The 18,608-nt window shown below is 39.1% G+C and overlaps 1 protein-coding gene across 1 annotated transcript in view; it reads left to right on the plus strand.

Annotated features, from left to right (window-relative positions):
• TENM4 (teneurin transmembrane protein 4) overlaps nt 1–18,608 on the plus strand; it is a 514,257-nt gene that overhangs the window by 335,493 nt on the left and 160,156 nt on the right. Inside the window, exons 9-10 of the mRNA XM_072850823.1 lie at nt 1,384–1,598; nt 7,150–7,360. Of these exons, the coding sequence (XP_072706924.1) occupies nt 1,384–1,598; nt 7,150–7,360 (426 nt within the window). The remainder of the gene's footprint in view (nt 1–1,383; nt 1,599–7,149; nt 7,361–18,608) is intronic.

Below are 18,608 nucleotides of genomic sequence, written 5' to 3' on the forward strand. Positions count from 1 at the left end.
ATCATTTGAAACAATAAAATGAAAAGTTGTTCTACCAATCACCTTTTCAACACGACAAGTAAATTCTAAGACTAATTGACTTGAATTCATGATGGGTGGGAAAAGATACTTTTGTTTCCCATTTCCCAATTGTAGGTTCTGGAAGAAAAAAATCTCACCGTGTGATTTTCCTACAAAAGATTTTATGTTCCTGAAAGTTTCCTTCTCATTTTTTTAGAAGTGCTTGATCTGATAAACACAGAGTAGTGTGCTGTAATGGCACGGAGATGAGATAACAAATTTATTTGAATTTTTAAAATTAATAATTAGTCCTTGTTGGTGACAAAATGCTCTCCTTACTAAAGCCAAAATCTGGTGACACTATTGCATACTTTTTAACTAGAAGTGTCCTTAAATAAAGACTGTTTGCTAAGCAGTTGCCTTCTTCATCTACTTTATACACTGCAGGTAAAGCTGTGGCCACTGCTTATAGCAAAGGCTGAAAAGGCAACATTCTGGCATTTTATTTTTCATTCTGCCCGTCATTTCCTGGGCTTCCTTTGGGTCCAAATTTGTTGAATTTCTAACCTGGAATTTCTCAGATGTGTTTTCCAGGGATGCCGAGCTCCCTGCTGACTCCCTTGGACATTATGGCATGTACCGACTGCCATCCGGATACCCAGGCTCTCCAACCTGGTGGTCGCTTTAAGAAACAGATGCTTCCATTTGCTTGTCTTCTGAAAGAAGACGGATAATCATAACACACTTTACAGATTGTATTGAAACCCAATTAAAACCTCTCATGTTTCTTAGTAGAGATTACTCAAGTGCAGGGTATGATTTCCTTCATTTTTCTCATTCCTTTTTTTTCTTCAGCTTTTTTTGGACTGTTGAACAAATTTCAAATACTGTTACCACTGACAAGAATTAATTTAATAGAGAAACATTTTCCTTTCCCCACTTAGGCATCATTCATGCTGCTGTTCTCCACACTACCATTCCATTCTGTGACACGTCTACCTCACTCTTACTACACTTCTCTTTGCTAATTTAATGACGACTTCTCCATCCGTGAACTTATATTCATGTAGGATATAATGTCAGATGATTTATTCTTATCTTCAGAATGTAATTACACACTCTCTGATGTTACAATTTAAAAGGCCATTTTTCTCCAGGTTGCTCTTCCCATGTTCTTGTTTTTGAACAAAACAGTTACTGAAGCCAGGAATAACCATGCCTGTTTTCCTCCTGTAATCATACGGATTGGCTAGACAAAGTACTCTGAAGACCTCAGGACACTAATAGACTGTTTCTCAAGATCAGTGTCAGAGATACAAATGTGATTGGATTACTTTTAGGACCTAAAGCTAATCCAAGATTTTTGTTCCTGTGTTTTGGCAGGAAAGCCCAGTAGTTTCTTTCCAGACGACAGTTTTATAGACTCTGGAGAAATTGATGTTGGCAGACGAGCCACACAGAAGATCCCTCCTGGTATCTTTTGGAGATCTCAGGTGTTCATCGACCACCCAGTGCATCTGAAATTCAATGTGTCTTTAGGAAAGGCTGCTCTGGTTGGCATCTATGGCAGAAAAGGCCTCCCACCATCACATACGCAGGTAATGGGATCTCATTTAAATTAAGTAATAGTTGTCTTAAATTGTATGTTATTACAGCTTATTGGTTTATTTCAGCTATTTCTTTCAGGAATTTGTTGCATGCTTGCAAGATGTTAAAGGTCATCTGTCCAGAGAAAGATAATCAAGTGACAGTTGCAGAATTTACACATTAACCTGGTGGGCCGTAGGCACAGGCAAAGCAGGCAGTTGCCTAAGGCAGCAAGCTGCCAGAGGAGGAAAAGGGTTTTGTGGGCTGGTGGTCACTGAGGGTATCAGCTGGTTGCTCCTAGCAGCATGAAATACCACCTTCTCCATCCAGTGCCCCTTGCAGCAGCAGCCACACTCAAACTGCATCAAAAAGAATCATCTCAAGCAGTCTCGTGTATCTCAGCTCTGTCTCCCTCTTTCAACCTCTGCCTTTCCCCTCTCATGGTAAGAGCAGCAAGACCCCAGTCTCTCACCCTCATGGGAGCAAGATCCACTTTTGTCTTCTGTGCTCAAATGCCTTGAGCCAGCGCTTCACATTATGCATATTGACTGTCAGATTAGACTGAGGTTGGTCAGGGCCCAGTAATTGGTGTATAACCAAACAAAATCAAATTTTTACAGAAAGCCACTGGCTTACTTAAGCAGAAATCAAGATATAGGTATTATTCTGTAGGACTAAAATGAAAGCAGTTGCTTTTCTTGACACACCTTGGCAAAAGCCATGTCAAGAAATCACCTTCTGGGAAAAGCTCCGAAGAACCATCCCCTTAAATAAGAATTTTGGATGTTATTTTCTCTACTTTCCATTTCAGTTTCTAAGCTGCTCTTAACCAGATTGATTAATACATTAGGGCATAACTCTCAATGGCGATGCAAAGCATCTTACTCCCACTTGCATCAGCAAGTTATCAAAGTATTACAAGGTTTATATTAATGTTGTAACTTAGCCTTGCCCTCCACTATTAACTGAAAAGCCTGCCAACGAACCATTTGAGATTTATAGAAATACCCTGCCTTTATTTTCTTTTTGAACAAACAAATATGTTTATTACAATCTTTCTGGGTAATATGGTATTTTCTACATATTAACACACCTGCAACTTATTTATGTCAAAGAGGTGTCATAAATCTACACTTTCCCTGCCTACTTTTCTGCAGAATTAAAATATTTCAATAGGATCAGCAGGTCATAAATTCAGTGACACAGTAGTGCTGTTATTGCCCATTTTTAATCAGTCTCTTTTTACGGGGAGATTCAAACATTTAAAACTCCTGTGTTATTTAAATAAAAACTCAAGTCATGGTCACATAATATTAACTGTAGATCAGAAGTCTGTATTAACTCTGATTTTACTTGTTTATTATAATTATTAATTTCTGTTATGGAACAGGAGTTATTACATGAATAGTTTCAATTGTTTAACTAACAAATGTAAAATTTAACACCTAAACCTCAAGTCTATTGAACTTAAAGCAAAATCTTTAAATGTAGCAGGGCGCTACCCCCAACTATAGTAATGTTTTAAGCAATTAAGAAGCCCATACCGACTTCACCATTGCTGCTGCTTTTTCTTTAACCTAATTTTTGCTGGGATATTCTGAGTGATTTGTCAGTGTCAGGACCTCTTCCATTTAAAACAGCATGGCTGTGTATCAGTTGAAGCCTCAGCTGAGAATAAGATGTTAAATGTGGGATGTGGCACATGTTTGTCAATATTACATGCTGGAGGAGGCAATGCACTTGCTCAGAGTCCTTGTAAGTGCTGCTTTTTGTGTAGCCACTAATTGAGAGCTGCCAAGTATATAAAAAACATCATCATGTGGACCAAAACATCACCAAAAATGACCAGAGGGACATTTTTATTCAAACAATAGAAGTCATGGTACACTAATAAAAGCAGATCCCAAACCCCACCCTGGTCTGAAGAAATAACTTAATGAAACTGTAGGTATTGAAACAATATTGATATATTACTTGTTAATATTTAATTTAGTTTTGAAATGATCCCTTTTCCTAGATTTATTATTTTATAAACCAGTTGTCAATTAAAACATTGTTCTCCTTCTGTATATTTTTATATGAAGTCTAATCTCACCATTTAATCTCACCATAGCTTAATAGCCTTAGGAGTCATTAAATAGGTAACCTGTTTTCTGTGTTGAAATTGTATGCTTGTCTCTCATAGTTAATACTTATGACACAAAACTCATCTTTTCTTTTGCATAATCCTGAGTATCTGCTGCACCCCATAAATCTACTGAATGAGTTTTATATTTCCAAATTTTGTAAGGACTTTCATAAACAAGACTTTGGCAAAATCTATGCTTAGAGCAGCGATACAATCTCCCCCAGAAGAATTTAATAAAGGGTCAGTTTTTTTTCCCCAGCCTATCTAGTTGATGGAAGTAGTAAAATTCTAGCTGATAATCAGATTTTCTTCTGTGTTAGATAATTAGATATTTCTTCTGTTTAGATAATCCATCTTCTGTAGTGTGGGCCTTACCATAGTCTGTTCTCTTTCAGGATCTTTGAATTTATCCCAAGGCTGTAGACCCTTAGCATATATTCCTGAATTTGGTAAAATGTTAAAAGTCATATTTATCCATGTTAAAACAACAAACTATTCCAGATTCTCTTTGGGAAACTTTTGCTGCCTGTGGTGATCTGTCTTCTAGTCGAGGTTGCCAGCAACCATGGACACTAATAAGTAGGAAGACAATGCAAGCTCCACATTTCTGTAGTCTTTGAAATAGAGCCTGCAGAAGCCTAAACTAGTTTACTGTTAACTAAAGGCATTTCTTCTCATTCTTCTCAACAAATCATAGTAAAAGTGACACAATTTTATTATGGTCTGTTAGATTTAATCTTCCTAGATCAAATCATTTTTTAAACTCTTTTTAACCTAGGCCAAATTTTGTTAAATCATAAATTTTAGGGATTGGCCATCACAGCTTGTGGGAGGCATTTTTCCATTTGTACAATTTGAATTTATTAACATGGTATTTCATCTACGATCTCCTTGCTTGCAATAACTCTAATTGCATATTAAAAATCTCTGAATGTATTAAAATGCAATAAAGCACAATCCATTTGTGGTTCAATTAATATTTATGACTACTAACTAGTAACTTTGCAAAGTCATCAACATCCACAGCAGCATCTTGCAAATATTTATAAAAATAAACTTTTACTTTTGGCAGGAAGCCCCAAGTAAGCATAACCCAGATGGGACTGTAACAACAGCAGCTCACCGTAGCTGGATGCCTTGAAATTGTTTTCATCTCTCTAAGCTTTAAGCATCTACATCTAGTATGTAGCAAGAAATGAATGCTTGTAAGGCACAATTCACAAGACATGTCTTAGATGTCAACTTTAGGATGAGGCAGATAGATTGCATTCTAAGAAGTGTCTCTTTCTTTGACTGCAATCCAGTGGTTCTAGAAAACTAATTCAAGCTGCCACAGAGATGTAAGCACTTGGTGAGATGAACTTTACCTATGGTGTCTCCAGTTACCCGTACCTTTTAAAAATCTAGTCAGTCTGTCCCATCATGCTCCAAAATGGAAATGGAAATATGTAGGTTTTTCTCTTACTGGTTTTAACTTCTTCAGTACACCTGGCCACCCTGTTCCTCAGTCAGACTCAACCCCATTGAGACATTTCCAGCAACCAAACAGCACTGTGACGTCCTCTGTCACTGCCCTTCTCAGCTGCGTCATACCCATACTGAGAGCCGATGAGGAATCAGCCTAGACAATAGCTCATCCTCAGAGGGTCTACAAATATCTGGCTCACACAGTGTCATTCAAACCAACCTCTCACTAGTATCATCTTAAACTTAAGATCAGTAAAGCATTATATTTTTTCAAAACAGATACTTATATTTTTAATTATGTATGTTTAGATTTTATATTTACATTACATTTTTAGATTTTATTTTTGTGTTAAGTGTTTATAATTTGTATTTACATTATATTTCTTCAAAACAGCAACTCTGTCTCTGACAAAGCTAACTAGGATAGACAACCAAAAGTAGTGTCCTTTGCAGGTGTGCCAGCTTTTTCATTCTCAAAAGACACTTCAGCACTGCATTTGAGTGATCTATGTACTGAAATATAGCAAAAATTTAATGCAAGGCTCAAAACTTATTTAATGTAAATAAATAATTAAAAATACAGTAATTAAAATACTCTAGGGACAAATTTTGTCATTTCACATGTAAGCTATGTCATATACAGCTTATTTCTCAAAAGGTTGTTGGAAATAAACACTTTTAATTTTTTTTAGCTTAGCAATGACTGCAGAGGAAAGAACATGTCATCAAGTCCTTATCTTGGTTGACTTTGAAGACCATACCAGACAACTTAATAATATAACAGAAGCACCCGAATTTTGTTACAGTAAAGTCAAAAGGGATAAGAAGCCTAAATATTGTTGCCGCACTCAGCCAACACTCAGCAACCATTTAGTGCAGCAACATTTACTGGTACAAAAATAAGTGGTGTTGTTTCTTTCTGCCTGTTTTCCTCCTTCCTGCCAAAAACTACAAGCTTATTTGACCAACTGGATGAGAGAGGCAAATCCAAGTGACGTCAGGGAATAGAAAAGCTAAGCTGTGCCCCAGCTGCTGGATTCTGCTCTCAAGATGCCCTGTTCATCTAAACACACGATAAAAGTCGTATTAGATAAGGTTCACTTAACATTTGTGATGTCTGCTAGGCTTGTATCTGACGCGTCCCATTAATATATTACCAGACAAAATACAATTATTACAGAAAATCGGTGGAAAGTTATTTAAATAGGGAACTAAAGGTAGTTGCAATACTAGTGGCAAAATCAATGCAGTTGTTCAGCTGAAGTTACCCTGGCAAAAAATAAAGATGTCCTTTTGAGCAAAACTTCCAGAAGCCACCCCCTAAATGGGACTTATATATATTACTTTATCTCTTTCCCATCTTCATCTTCTATGATCTTTTAACCACTTTTGCTATTGCTTTAAGATAAAACCCTTGCTGACTAAGCAAAATACTTCTGCAAGACCTCTACCAAAATTTATTTACAAATACCTTTTATCTTGTTCTTGGTGACCCATAGCAATTCTGGCAAACAACCCGGTTAGGCTGGATACATTTTTCTGTCTATTTGCCTTATTAGACAAGACACAAAGAAGCTAACAAATAAGCTTATCATCATACTTAGAGTGCAATTTAGGCATGGTCCCTGGACCTCATGTTTTCCTGCCTATGTTTCTACAGAATGAGAACACATCAGTAGGGTCAATATGCCCGAAATCACATTCTAAATAGAGGTGATTTCTTGATTCATGTAATTACAGAAAAATACTTTCATATACTAGCTATTTCCAAAATGGTTACTTGCAGGTAGTCCAGGAACATACTTGAGATACCAGAGAAAATCCTGTTTATGATGCTTCTGTAGATATAAATTTCTAATACTTGATATGATGTATGTCTGTCTCCCTCATAAGACAGACCGAGAGCAAGAGACTAAGCTTGAGGAAGCCTGAAACACACACAAACATCACTCTTTTTTATGTTTCAGTTTGACTTTGTCGAGCTCCTTGATGGAAGACGTCTACTGACACAGGAGGCGAGAAGCTTAGAAGGACCTCAGCGGCAACATAGAGCTTTTGTGCCCTTGTCCAGCCATGAGACAGGGTTTATCCAGTATTTAGATTCAGGAATATGGCATTTAGCCTTCTACAATGATGGCAAGGAATCGGAAGTGGTTTCTTTTCTTACTACTGCTATTGGTAAGGATTTCCTGTATTATTCCTGAACTCCTAAATATGCCTTGAGGCCAGGTATTAATGCACATACTCAAGTTGCATGGTAGCTTTGTGTGGTTTCAGAGAGAATGCTTGTAGGAGATGTATTTAGCAACAGGCTGAATACTGTTAGGCCCTAAATATCTCATAAGTATTTTGTAGACCTTTGTAGCAACTATATCCATAATGAGATTCTACCCAGTGCCAAAGATGGATTACAAGCTTGAAATTCCCTGCTTCATTTTCTTCCTTTGATCTTCTTTTTATTTAGTTTTTTTGTTTGGTTGGTTATTTTTTTCCTCTTTCTGGAGCAGAGGTATAGGAATGATAGAAGACCACACAGCAGCACCATGCAACAGTTTTGTGACAGACAGTCCTGCCTTTGAGCACCATCAAACCTACTCAAGCTGGAGTTCAGGCAGAGTACTGGCATTAAAACGTCAATAAAGAGCACTGCAAGGCTTGGTAGGAGGAGCCACAATAACAGGAATCTCTGTTTCTCCTTGCTAGCAGAAAGAAGCTGAGATTTCTTAAGAAGAACAAATTAACTAAACAGGTCTCTCATTTTCTCTGGCAGTAAAGTGCCTTGCCAGTTCAGCACAAAGGCACCGATTTGTTGCCATCCAAGGAGGAAAGGATGCTGCCTGTGGCTGCCTGACAGCCTAGCACACTGAGTATTCTTCCTCCACCCTGTAATACCAGAATCTGTTTCTGATTCAATAATATTTAATTTTAAATTTGACTGACCTGCTGAAACTGTTCATATACCCAAATTAATTTGGTTGTAATTTAAAGATTGCTCCATAAAACTAGCACTCAGCTTTCTTCTAGCCACAGTGATTGTTTAATGGACTTTTTTTCTTTGCTGAAAAAAGCAGACTCATTCCAAAGCTGCCATTAATCCCTCTCCCAGAAGAGGCATTGGTGTTGAGTCTCAGCTGTCTGCAATAGTTACCTAAGAGCTATGGGCTGTAATTTGTCTTGGCAGGTTAATTAAAAGTTTAGGTGTTATTAAAGCAAAGTCATTAAGATCCCAATATTCCATTTTAGCGCTAAAGTTTATCTAATGCAGAAGTGGAAACACTTCTGCAATACTCTGTGTTAAATTTAAAACCTGGAAATGCACATGTTCAATCCTGTTCACAGTTAAGCAACGCTAGAAATAGTTGCATGTTAACATATGAAATTGAAGTCTTGCTCTGTAGAATGTGGATTTACTTTAATTTAGTTTGCTTTAGCAGTTTGGGTTTTGACTTACACCGACAACCTTCTGCCCAGAAGAACCTCCAGGTATTCTTCTGAAAGCAACTTTTTTTTTCCTCATCTAAGAATTTCTTTGGTTTAAAATTTCCCATCACAGGGAAATCGGTAAGGCTCTCACAGCAGAAAACTCTTTTAAAGCACAGTCACTAGTTGTTCTTGTTTTCAAAGTGATGCTAAGTGTTCTAGCCAGACATTTCTCTTGACCTCATTGCACTAACATAGGAAAAAAAGGACAAAAAGAAAAAAAAGGCAAAACATTCTTAATTTGCCTTTGAACTGTAGGGGAATGGTGTGGGTGAGAAGCATGTTGGACTGTCTTTAAAGCAATCCCATTTTTTTGGTTTATACTCTGCTGTACCTTAATGACCATGTGATAAGCAGAACAGTCCTTGATATATCCCCTGTTGACCTTGAATCATTCTGTCTTTCAGTACAAGGAAGTTTTCTTTTGCTATACGGCAAGAGAGAGCTTTGCTCCATACGTGGGAATCACTTTGCCCACTGGCAGCTGTATATCAACACAAAGCTATAGTGTACAGGAAAAACTGTTTAGGTACAAGCTATGCACTTTGAAACTCACTTGAGATAAGTAAAAGTTTTAGATAGGAAGATGTGGCTTCTTGGCTAGAATTTGGCCAGAGAAGTGCAGCTTTTCTATACGTACCATACAAAAAATGTAATAGCCTTAACAAGGTGGCACCTTTCTTCTTAGTCTAGATTTCAACAACTTGTTTAAAAAGAAAAAAATCAAGGCAGGTGTTTTGTGTAAATGTACTGTAATGCTTCGGAACCTTTTTAGTGTATTCATGAGGTCTGGCAAGACATGGTTGCTACATTTTAAGTCTATAAATACTATAGTACGGTAGTGTTATAATTTCTGTCGGTGCCAGAGTAAAGAGGATACAGCAACCTGACACAGCGTTTATGAACCAGGGTGTAAAATTGCAATGCCAAACAAATAAATCAAGTCACACGTGATGGGAGCCTTAGATCTATCTGTGTGGGGTGAGGAACCTGCAGAGTTGTTGTGTTGACTGTCAGAGGTAAGCTGCCATTTAATTTGATTTCTGCGGCCAGAGCACATCATAGAAAAATCTCCCTTTATTATTGCACAGGCATAGGGCTTACAGTAAGAGTGTGTTTGAAAAGTATAGCTGCGATGCTGTAAGAAGTAGGATCCGGTGATCTGAGAAGAGGACCAGCAGCCTGGAACTCCTGAATTCTGACTGATGTGCTAATTCTGACCCAGCCCAGGCTCATGCTTCAGCTGCTCACCGTGTAAAACTGAGGACAGTGACATTTCCCCAGAGATGCTGCGAGGCTGATAGAACTGCTGGGAAAATGCATTAAGCATTAATTAATAATCACGGATAATAGTAGAAAGCACAAAATTGATAACGGTGATCATAATGATAAGTTCATAAAGCCAAACGGTGCAGTCATTCCTTAGGCAAACCTCCCCTGTGAGTAAGGACTTACCTGAGTAAAGGACCATAGCTTTTACTTCAGCAATAAAAACGTTGAATGGAAAGGATGCTGATCTTCCAAGAATATCTGCTATGTTCCAACAGACTGAACTTTTCAGAGCCAGTAAAATCATTGCAGGCTCTGTATGACCATATCAACTGCAATTACTGTGCAGTGCTTGTCTGGAATTATTTGGCCTCCATTATTCTAGTGAAAACTGGAGAAAAATGGAAAAAGGCACCTGTATTCCCAGTTTGATAACATACAGTTAATTTCATAAATTGTGAGGCTGGCCATCATACAGTTTTGGAATCCAATATAGCTATAGCTAAATCCACTCAGGAACATTAACACTGATTTTGAAGGCAGAAGATGTTAGTTTAGCTTGTTTTCTAAAAGGATGTAGAACCATCATCACTAAAGAGTTAGGTGGTGTCAAAATGTGTGCCTGTTACATGCCACTGCACGTAAACCTGGGGAGAATACAGCATCGTAATGTCTGTCAGAGCTTATACTTCTGCATAATACAGGCAGTTCAGGTGGAGGGGAAAAAAGATTATTCTAGGAAAGTTTTCATCTTTTAATAGCATTTTTATATCACATTCCTCTGAATTACAATGCAAGACATTATAAAAGAATAGACAATCAAGGTCTCTCAATAATAAATTAACCTTTTTGTAAATGACATTGGCGGCACTTTCTGAAATTTCTAATAGAAACACTTCTCTGAAAAGCACCTTGTGGGTTCAGCTCTGCCTGATAGTGGTGATTTATTCAGAGCAATCTTGTATAAGTGGAGCAAAATAGTAGGCTGAGGAATCAGCTGGAATCAGCACATCTGAGACAGAGATGTTGGCCAAAAATCTGCTCAGTAGAAGCAAGAAACATCTGAGAGCCTGAAAACGGCATCTACAGAGTCAGAGAGAAAGTGTCTTCCAGCAGCTGTTACTGCTGAGCTCAGGCAAGCTTGACTGTGCAGGGCCACTGAGAAATCAAAAGGAGAAGCAAAATCAGCTGTCTGTGAGAGGTGAGCTCTCTGTTTACCAGCATGTCACCCAACAAGCAACAGGAAACACATGTAGAACACCCGTGATAGGATGCAAGGTTTTATCTCACTTTTATCTTCTGCAAGAGACAATGCTTAAGTTTAAGAAAAGGACCATTGTTCCTCTTGCCCCCTCTACTATCCATAAAGAAAACTACTGTAAGTACTTTCCTCCATCAAAGTACAAAGTGAGCTGGCAGTGTTATTTATAAGGGGCTGCCAGCACATACAGCACTTTGCAATATACATCAAAAGGCAAGCTCCCTTCCTGCAATAGCCTAAAATATAACCCACCCCCATACAGTCCCTAGGACAGCAGTTCACACACAAGAAGGATACCAACAGAGGAGCACTTCACAGTAGGACTGAGCTTAGAGAGGAGAAAAGAAATTACAGGGCACAGGGGCAAGCATGGGGCTGGGAACCCTCCTTGTGTGAGAGGTGACAAGAATGACTCTTCCTTAGCTCTGAGTGAAAATGCCTTTGTGTTTAGCTTGTTCTTAACAAAGGATAAAGGAAGAACCTGAGTAACTCAGATTTGCTTCCCTTACTTTTGCTGCCTATGTGTAAGCTAACTTAAACTCTATCAACTTCCAATTCAGAAGGGATGCATAAGTGTGATCCCCTTACAGCCTCAAAGCCATTCACGTTATTTACACTTGCTTTGCTAATGTCTGGAAAAGTCTAAATTGGTTTCATGTAAATACTGAGGAGTCAGGAGACTGTGCAGACTAACATAGGGTGTGATCTGTTCTGGCTTACAGTTTCTTTTAGCTCCTTAATGCCTGAGTTACTTGACTTAAAACTCCACCATGTACGATTAGATCTTCAGGACTCTGAATGAGGAAAAGTGGTTTTAATGTCCCGGCTACCCTTTTCTGAACTTCTCCTTATATCTCTTTCTCCTATATCCAGCGAAAGAGGCTGAAAGTTTAGCAAGTACTTTGCTGAATCAGAACCCTTTAACTGTTAATGAGACTCCAGCTGCTTCATGGAAGTGCTCAGTTACTACAAGTGTTGTTCTCCCCTATTGCATGAGTATGGTCATCTTAGCCCTTCCCCTGTTTCACAGAGGGACTTCTGAGCACTTCCACCTTGTGGTAACCCTCTACAGGTAACTAATTACCAGCCTGTTCCTTCCCAGACTCACAACTCTTTTCTTGCTCTGCACAGAAAAAGAAATATAGCGGCATATGAGGACCATGGCAGGGAGGAAAATCACAACTTCATTTTTGATGTTATTGATCTCTCTCCTGCAAAATAACAGCAGAGCTTTGCATGCTCGGCAAATAGTTTTTTGCCTTCAGCTCTGTGTGTTCCATTACAAGCTCTTGCTTGACAGATACTCTGTCAGATGGTCAGTGCCTTTTTTGATTACCCTTTTGTTGCTGCCACCCCTTTTTTTGTGCTTTGTTTCCTGCTTTCAGCTCTTACCTAGCTTCTCTGAGTGTGGTAAAGCTTGTAGGTCTCAGTCAGGTAGTATTTAGAAAAGGTACAGTCACTCAATTCAGGTAGGAGGCAAAAAGGGCATTTATGAATAAATGCCCCAAAAAGGGCATTTATGAATTTATGAAGTTAGGGGTTTTTTGACTTCTGAATTTAGTCTCATGAATGATGTTAGGTTGACAGGTCTGCTTGACTTAAAACTTATCCACAGAGTAGGTTCAGGTTATGGTGCAGCACTGCAAGGTGTCTTCCATTAAACATCCAGCTGGCCACAGGACTTAAGGTCCTTCAGTGAGAGTTGAATTAGTCCATGCAGGAGGATGGCAAGAAGACAGGAGATTGCCATCTCCATCCTAGCCAAATCCAGCCCAGCCTGATAGGTAGGGTATCACGTGGAGAGCCAGAAATGTGGGGTGAACTCCCTCTGTCTGAGCTTTCTATGAGCTGCAAGAATTCCCCTCTCCAAGCAGGTGTAGTAGTGTGCTTGGTGAGATTTCACTTTTTCATCCAGCCTATGTGTAAATCTAATCCGTTTGCTTTATAGGACTTAATAAAAAGCAAACATAACCTGAGCCAGGATCTGGAAATGGAAGGAGGGCTGTGGGGAGGTGAAACTTTTCACGTTAGTTTGCACTCCCCGTGCCCAGAGGTTTTTTGTTTGCTATTCTTGGTAAAACAGTAGTGATGCTTTTAGATGAATAGTGATACAGCCCTTAAAACTTTAGCACCTGGAAGTCAACAATAGCTTTATCAGTGCCCCCTTAATCTTTTCACCTTTTCCCCCAAAACTGATGAACAGTCTTATTTCCCAGTGAAGTGAGCCAAGGGGATGAGCATGTTCCAGTGTTGGTGTTTATCTCCCTGTCTGCCTTTTTGGATGACTCCTAACAGATCAAACATTGCTCCTGGTTCTTAAATCCCCTTCAGCTTCAGTCAGTAATGTTTGTACATGATCCTGTGGCACACCATTCCCTAAATGTTGCCTGCAGCTTTCTGCCTGCTTCTGCTGGAGCTGCAGTACTTCCAAGAAACCTGAAGTCAGACCAATCCTTTCAAATCTACATGTTATTTGTGATGACCTTTTTTCTCTCTGCAAGCGTCTGAAACAATTCTTACATAATAACCCTGCTTCCCAAGCCATAATGGCAGGCAAAATTATTATTTCAGGATTTTTCTTTTGAAGACGTAAGGCATCTCTAATAAAGGGGAAATTAAGGACACATCTCAAAGATAATTAAATAATAAGAAGCCTGTAAAGGTCAGATACTTGGCTGTAAAAACTTCCACAGTGCTCTTTCCATACAGTGTATCTCTTCATTGATGCCCTGTGAGTAAAAGCTAGCAATAGAAAATTAGAGCTTGTAAAGCTAGCTTAGCTTTAAAGCAGGGATGGAATAATTCATTTAATGTTACACTTGAGCTTTTTCTTGGTTTTGTTTTTTTGGTTTGGTTTGGTTTGGTTTGTATATGTACTCTCCTCTTTCAATAGATCTTATGATTACAAGTGATAATTTGGGTGGGAAAAATAGACAAGCAGACACATATTTTCATTTATATTGTACAAAAGCAATTAAGCCATGTTTGTAAAGATTGCTTCTATGCCAATAAGTATTCATCTCGGTAGAAGTTAGACATCTGAATGTCTTTAATGATCCAGATTTTGTCTGGTTTTGATCATGCTTTAAGGTGGTAGAAAAATGAAGGTAGATTTGTCTTTTTGAAAACCTTTGCCTACATCTGTACTTACATGGGCTGGTAGCCTTGAACTTGCTTGTCAGTGTGCTGTTCGCAGGCAGGCAAGTTCTCTTGATCTGACAGAGCTTGTACAAAAGGTTTATTGATTGGGGTAATTACTTTAGTTTTAGGGTCAAGAAAAGGTTTATTTAATACTGAAGTTAAAGCCTTTTTCTTTCTTTCTGTTATTTCTGTCCCTTTTTTTCAGTTCATTTTTTTTCAGAACAGCAGAATTCTGCCTTAATAACACGGCATATAGTGCTATCTGAGGGTTTCTGGAGAAATGTGTAAAACAGTGCATATGGTTTTCGTTTTTACACTTTTGTATATAGCTCTTTCCATGCACCCCAGACTGCAGGCTAATGTAAGCACAGCTTGCTTTATTCCTGTGTCGTATTACCGAGCTGCTAGAACAGCTCTGTGCAGACTTTTCTTTCCATGAATGCTCCCCTGCTAAAGCACAGAAATAAGGTTGTGGGAGTTACTCGTCCACTTTGGCAAACAAAAGGAGAACCCCTTCTGTACTAGAACAACAGACTTTTTAAAGACTTAATTTTCCAAAGGCTGTATTAAAGTCTATGTACTTGCATGCAAGATCACAAAAGAGAACAGAAGCCAACAACATCGGTACCTCAGGACTTACCAGACCAATCTCTGCTTTTGCACAGGGGCTGAGTGGGATGAGAAGGACATAGTCTGTACAGTAACTCCTGGCATATGTTGACTTTTTAAATGATAACGGCTGGTCTGTGTATTAGATGTGTGACTGCTTTCTTTTTCTAAGAAGTGCTACAACAGTCTCAGAAAAAGCGTTACATAAATTATGTTAAACTGATTTCTAGAGGCCTTGCTGGGGGCTCTGCGAAGGAACGTGATTTGACCAAGTTTGTGCAGCGAGTCTGCTAGAGGCAGAAACGGAGCCATAAGTTCTGCTTTTTCTCTGGCCCTGCTCAGAGACCACTGAGAGCTCAATGCAGTTGCCTGAGTACCAGCATCTAGTGGCACCTGAGATGCCCCAGGGAACTGAGGGGCGTCTCTACAGGGGGGTAGATCTGACATAAAGCCTAGAGGAGACTCAGGCTCTTCTGTAGGAGTGGCTGCAGACCAGGCATCATACTTGAGGGCATGTCCCTAGCACCAGGCACCTACCTAATTGAACGTCAGACATCAGTCATTCCAGCCAGTACATCCTCATTTATCAGGCTGGATATATTTGCTAAAGGTTTTGTATAAAATGAAACTTGATCTTTAATGCACCCCAAAGTATAATTGCCAAGGTTTCGTGGCATTTGTTTGACCAAATGAGATCACGTTTGAGGTCCTCTCTCTGTGTGTATGCAAGAATGGTTTGCTTTTTTCCCCCTAGAATACACCAGCTTACAACATCATTTAAAATGAAACTCAAGGCCAGCTTTAGCCTTGCCTTGAGCTACAAGAGCAGAAATTGTAATGTACTGAATGTGAAGTAACTTCCCGCTTGCTAGTGCAGGTCCAGAAGTTGAACCCTGATGGCTGAATAATTTTTGTTTCCTGTATTAGTTTGTAACAATTTATGAGAGTGGGAAGGAACAAAAAAAAAGTCTTTGCAATCCCTTGGGCAAATTTGGAATATGAGAGTTTCATTTACTGGAGCAAAATTTACGTTTAAAAATATTCCATCTGCAAAAAAGGAAAACTAGGGAGAAAAGAAATGTTCGCAAGGTGTCTTTCTAGATATCCACAGACTTGTCATAGGTATGCTATAAGTATGGGATTAAAGTGTTATTGTGCTTAGAAGCTGCATTGTAGAAGGAACAAGAAGGCTTCAGCCCAACAGCTACTCTTTGTTTAAAATAATTCACTGAATTTTTTTTCCTAGCTAACTTCTAACCTCTGATCACATTTCAAAAGATTTAGAACAGAGGGTTTTTTCAGATGATCAGTGTACAATTCCTTAAAAACTGTATTTCGTAGACCTTTTCATGCTTTTAGCATTGCTCACGTTCTCAGGGAAGAAAATAGCGTTCCCTGTATATCCCTATGAACAGCAGAAATACGTTAGCAGGATTTTCTAAAAGCTGATGAAGTCAAAGGAGATTTTACCCTTAATTTAAATGGTAGTATACATAGACCAGTGCCCAAGTGCTTTTGAAATCCCATTACACCTTATGCTTCAACCATCTGATAGCTTTAGATTATAAGGCATTCTGCACTGGAGATTTCTTCTTAAAAAGGAAGCAGTAAGAGAAAGGAATGAATCAGTGAGATAAAGCTCTCTCTCAAAGGGCAAACCAAATTCAGACCAAATGTGGCATAGGCTTCTGAAATGGTTGGGCTTGTTCTCTTCTTTATTTACTCCCCAAACTATTCCCACTTGGTCCCTGTTTCTGTAGAACAGAAGTTCAAAAATAGTGCACAAAAAAGCTGGTTTTGTAGTATTTCCAGCTGGGCCGGGAGTCGAACGTGCTTGAAATAGTGTGAGAAAGACTGACACGGTTGTGGTGAGAGCCATTCGAGTACCTGGATAGATACCTCAAGCCAGGCCTAGAAGCACAAGTACAGACATCTCAAGGGAAAATGTGTTCACATGATGTACTGTCAAATTTGGCAAACTCAGCAGCTCTTGATTATTTCAATAAGCAACCCAAACTGATCCTGAACGCCAAACCTTTTGTGCTTCACCATCACCTTGTAAAATGATCCAGCCTCTAGAGTCACTGCTGGCTAGAACAGCTATTTGCTGTCAGTACGCTGATGGAGACGTGGGGTTTCTGCCATTGCAAATTGCTTTTTTTTTAAAGTTCTTACAGAAAAAGAGTGGAGGGAGAATAACATGCAGTTGGATACTGTGATTACTGTACTTCACTCTGACTATCCAGAATCAGGATTGATTTAAGGAGTTGTTTAAATGACTGCCTGCCTGTTGCCCTTTTCCTAATTTAGCATCCTTATACCTGCATGTGAAGGTTAGAGTTCCACTGGGATATGAGAGCAAAACAGGGTTATATGCATGGATCTTTAATTAAAACAGACCTCCCAGCCTTCAGAAAAAGAAAAAAAAAATCAAAATCTGGCACAACATCAAGTGGCATTAGCAGTATCAGCATCACACTAGGTGCCCTACAGAAGAGGAAACTGTGAAAGAGCACTCAGAAATAATGACTGAGTTTCCATGATGCTGTCAAGACTTTCACATCCCTGGCTGCCAGGTGTGGATTACTTGAGCTAGAAATGTAAAAGCCTTATAAAACACAAATGAAGCAGAAAAATCGAAATCTCAGCAGGTGAGGATGTACCATAAGAAGGAATCAGTCCTTTCAAACTTCAGCTGGGGAAGGAAGAGGAGGAGCACGTGAATACCAGAGCCAGCATTTCCCCGTTTCCTTTGTTTCCAGGGCATTTTTTTTCCCCTTTCTCTTTTTTGGCTCATAATGTCAAAGCTGATGTTTCGAGATATCTGAAACCTCTTTTATCCCCTCTCACCTCCATGTCTCCCTTGGCATTGTTATCACAATTACAAGGGCAGGTGACAGTTCTCTAGGCTTAGAATCCAACCTACCCTGCAGTGAAATTCAATCAAGTAGCATCATTTCTTTGAAAAATAAACAAGACTGCAAGCTCTGCAACTGGGAAGTAAATTAAATGTGTTCACAGAGCTTCAGAATCTTCTTTGCCTTTCATGTTATACTGCCTGACTTCCTATTAAAATTATTGCTAACGTAGTCGGGGCAGTGACAGGGAGCATTTTGGTGAAAGAGAGATGTTATTGCAATGAGCTTGTAGGTGACAGCTTTATCCTGGACAAGTAGGTCTAGGAGAAAGAATACGTGGCTTGCTGAGGTTGTTCTGGTGCAGCAGCAGAGAATAAGGTGAAATAATGTGGTGTCCCTTCACTCTCCCATGGGATGTAATTCATTGTAGGGTGAGAGGGATGCTGTGCTGTCCTCGTGGCCTTTTTGCATTGATGTGGCTCACAGAGAGGATTTCAAAGTTAGATATGAACCATGGAATCTGTCTGCTGCCCTTCTCCATGTGCGCTCCCTCCCTCGCAGCAAAGCATCTTCTTTAGCCAGGGGAGCATGACTAGGCAGAAAATAGGTCAGTGGACAGTCAGGAACAATTTCTTTCTGTGTGACAATAAATATATGTATTTATTTGGTACAGTAAACAATTCTCCTGTAAGTATTTGTTTTATCTCCAGATTTTTTTTTTATTTTACTTACTTTTTTTAAATTAATACATCTGTGGAGACAGAGGGTTGATGTTTATAAGGAAAGGGTAGAACTTTTTATTACACCA

This window comes from Ciconia boyciana, chromosome 1 (genome assembly GCF_034638445.1).
Source record: "Ciconia boyciana chromosome 1, ASM3463844v1, whole genome shotgun sequence".
NCBI classification, from domain to species: domain Eukaryota; kingdom Metazoa; phylum Chordata; class Aves; order Ciconiiformes; family Ciconiidae; genus Ciconia; species Ciconia boyciana.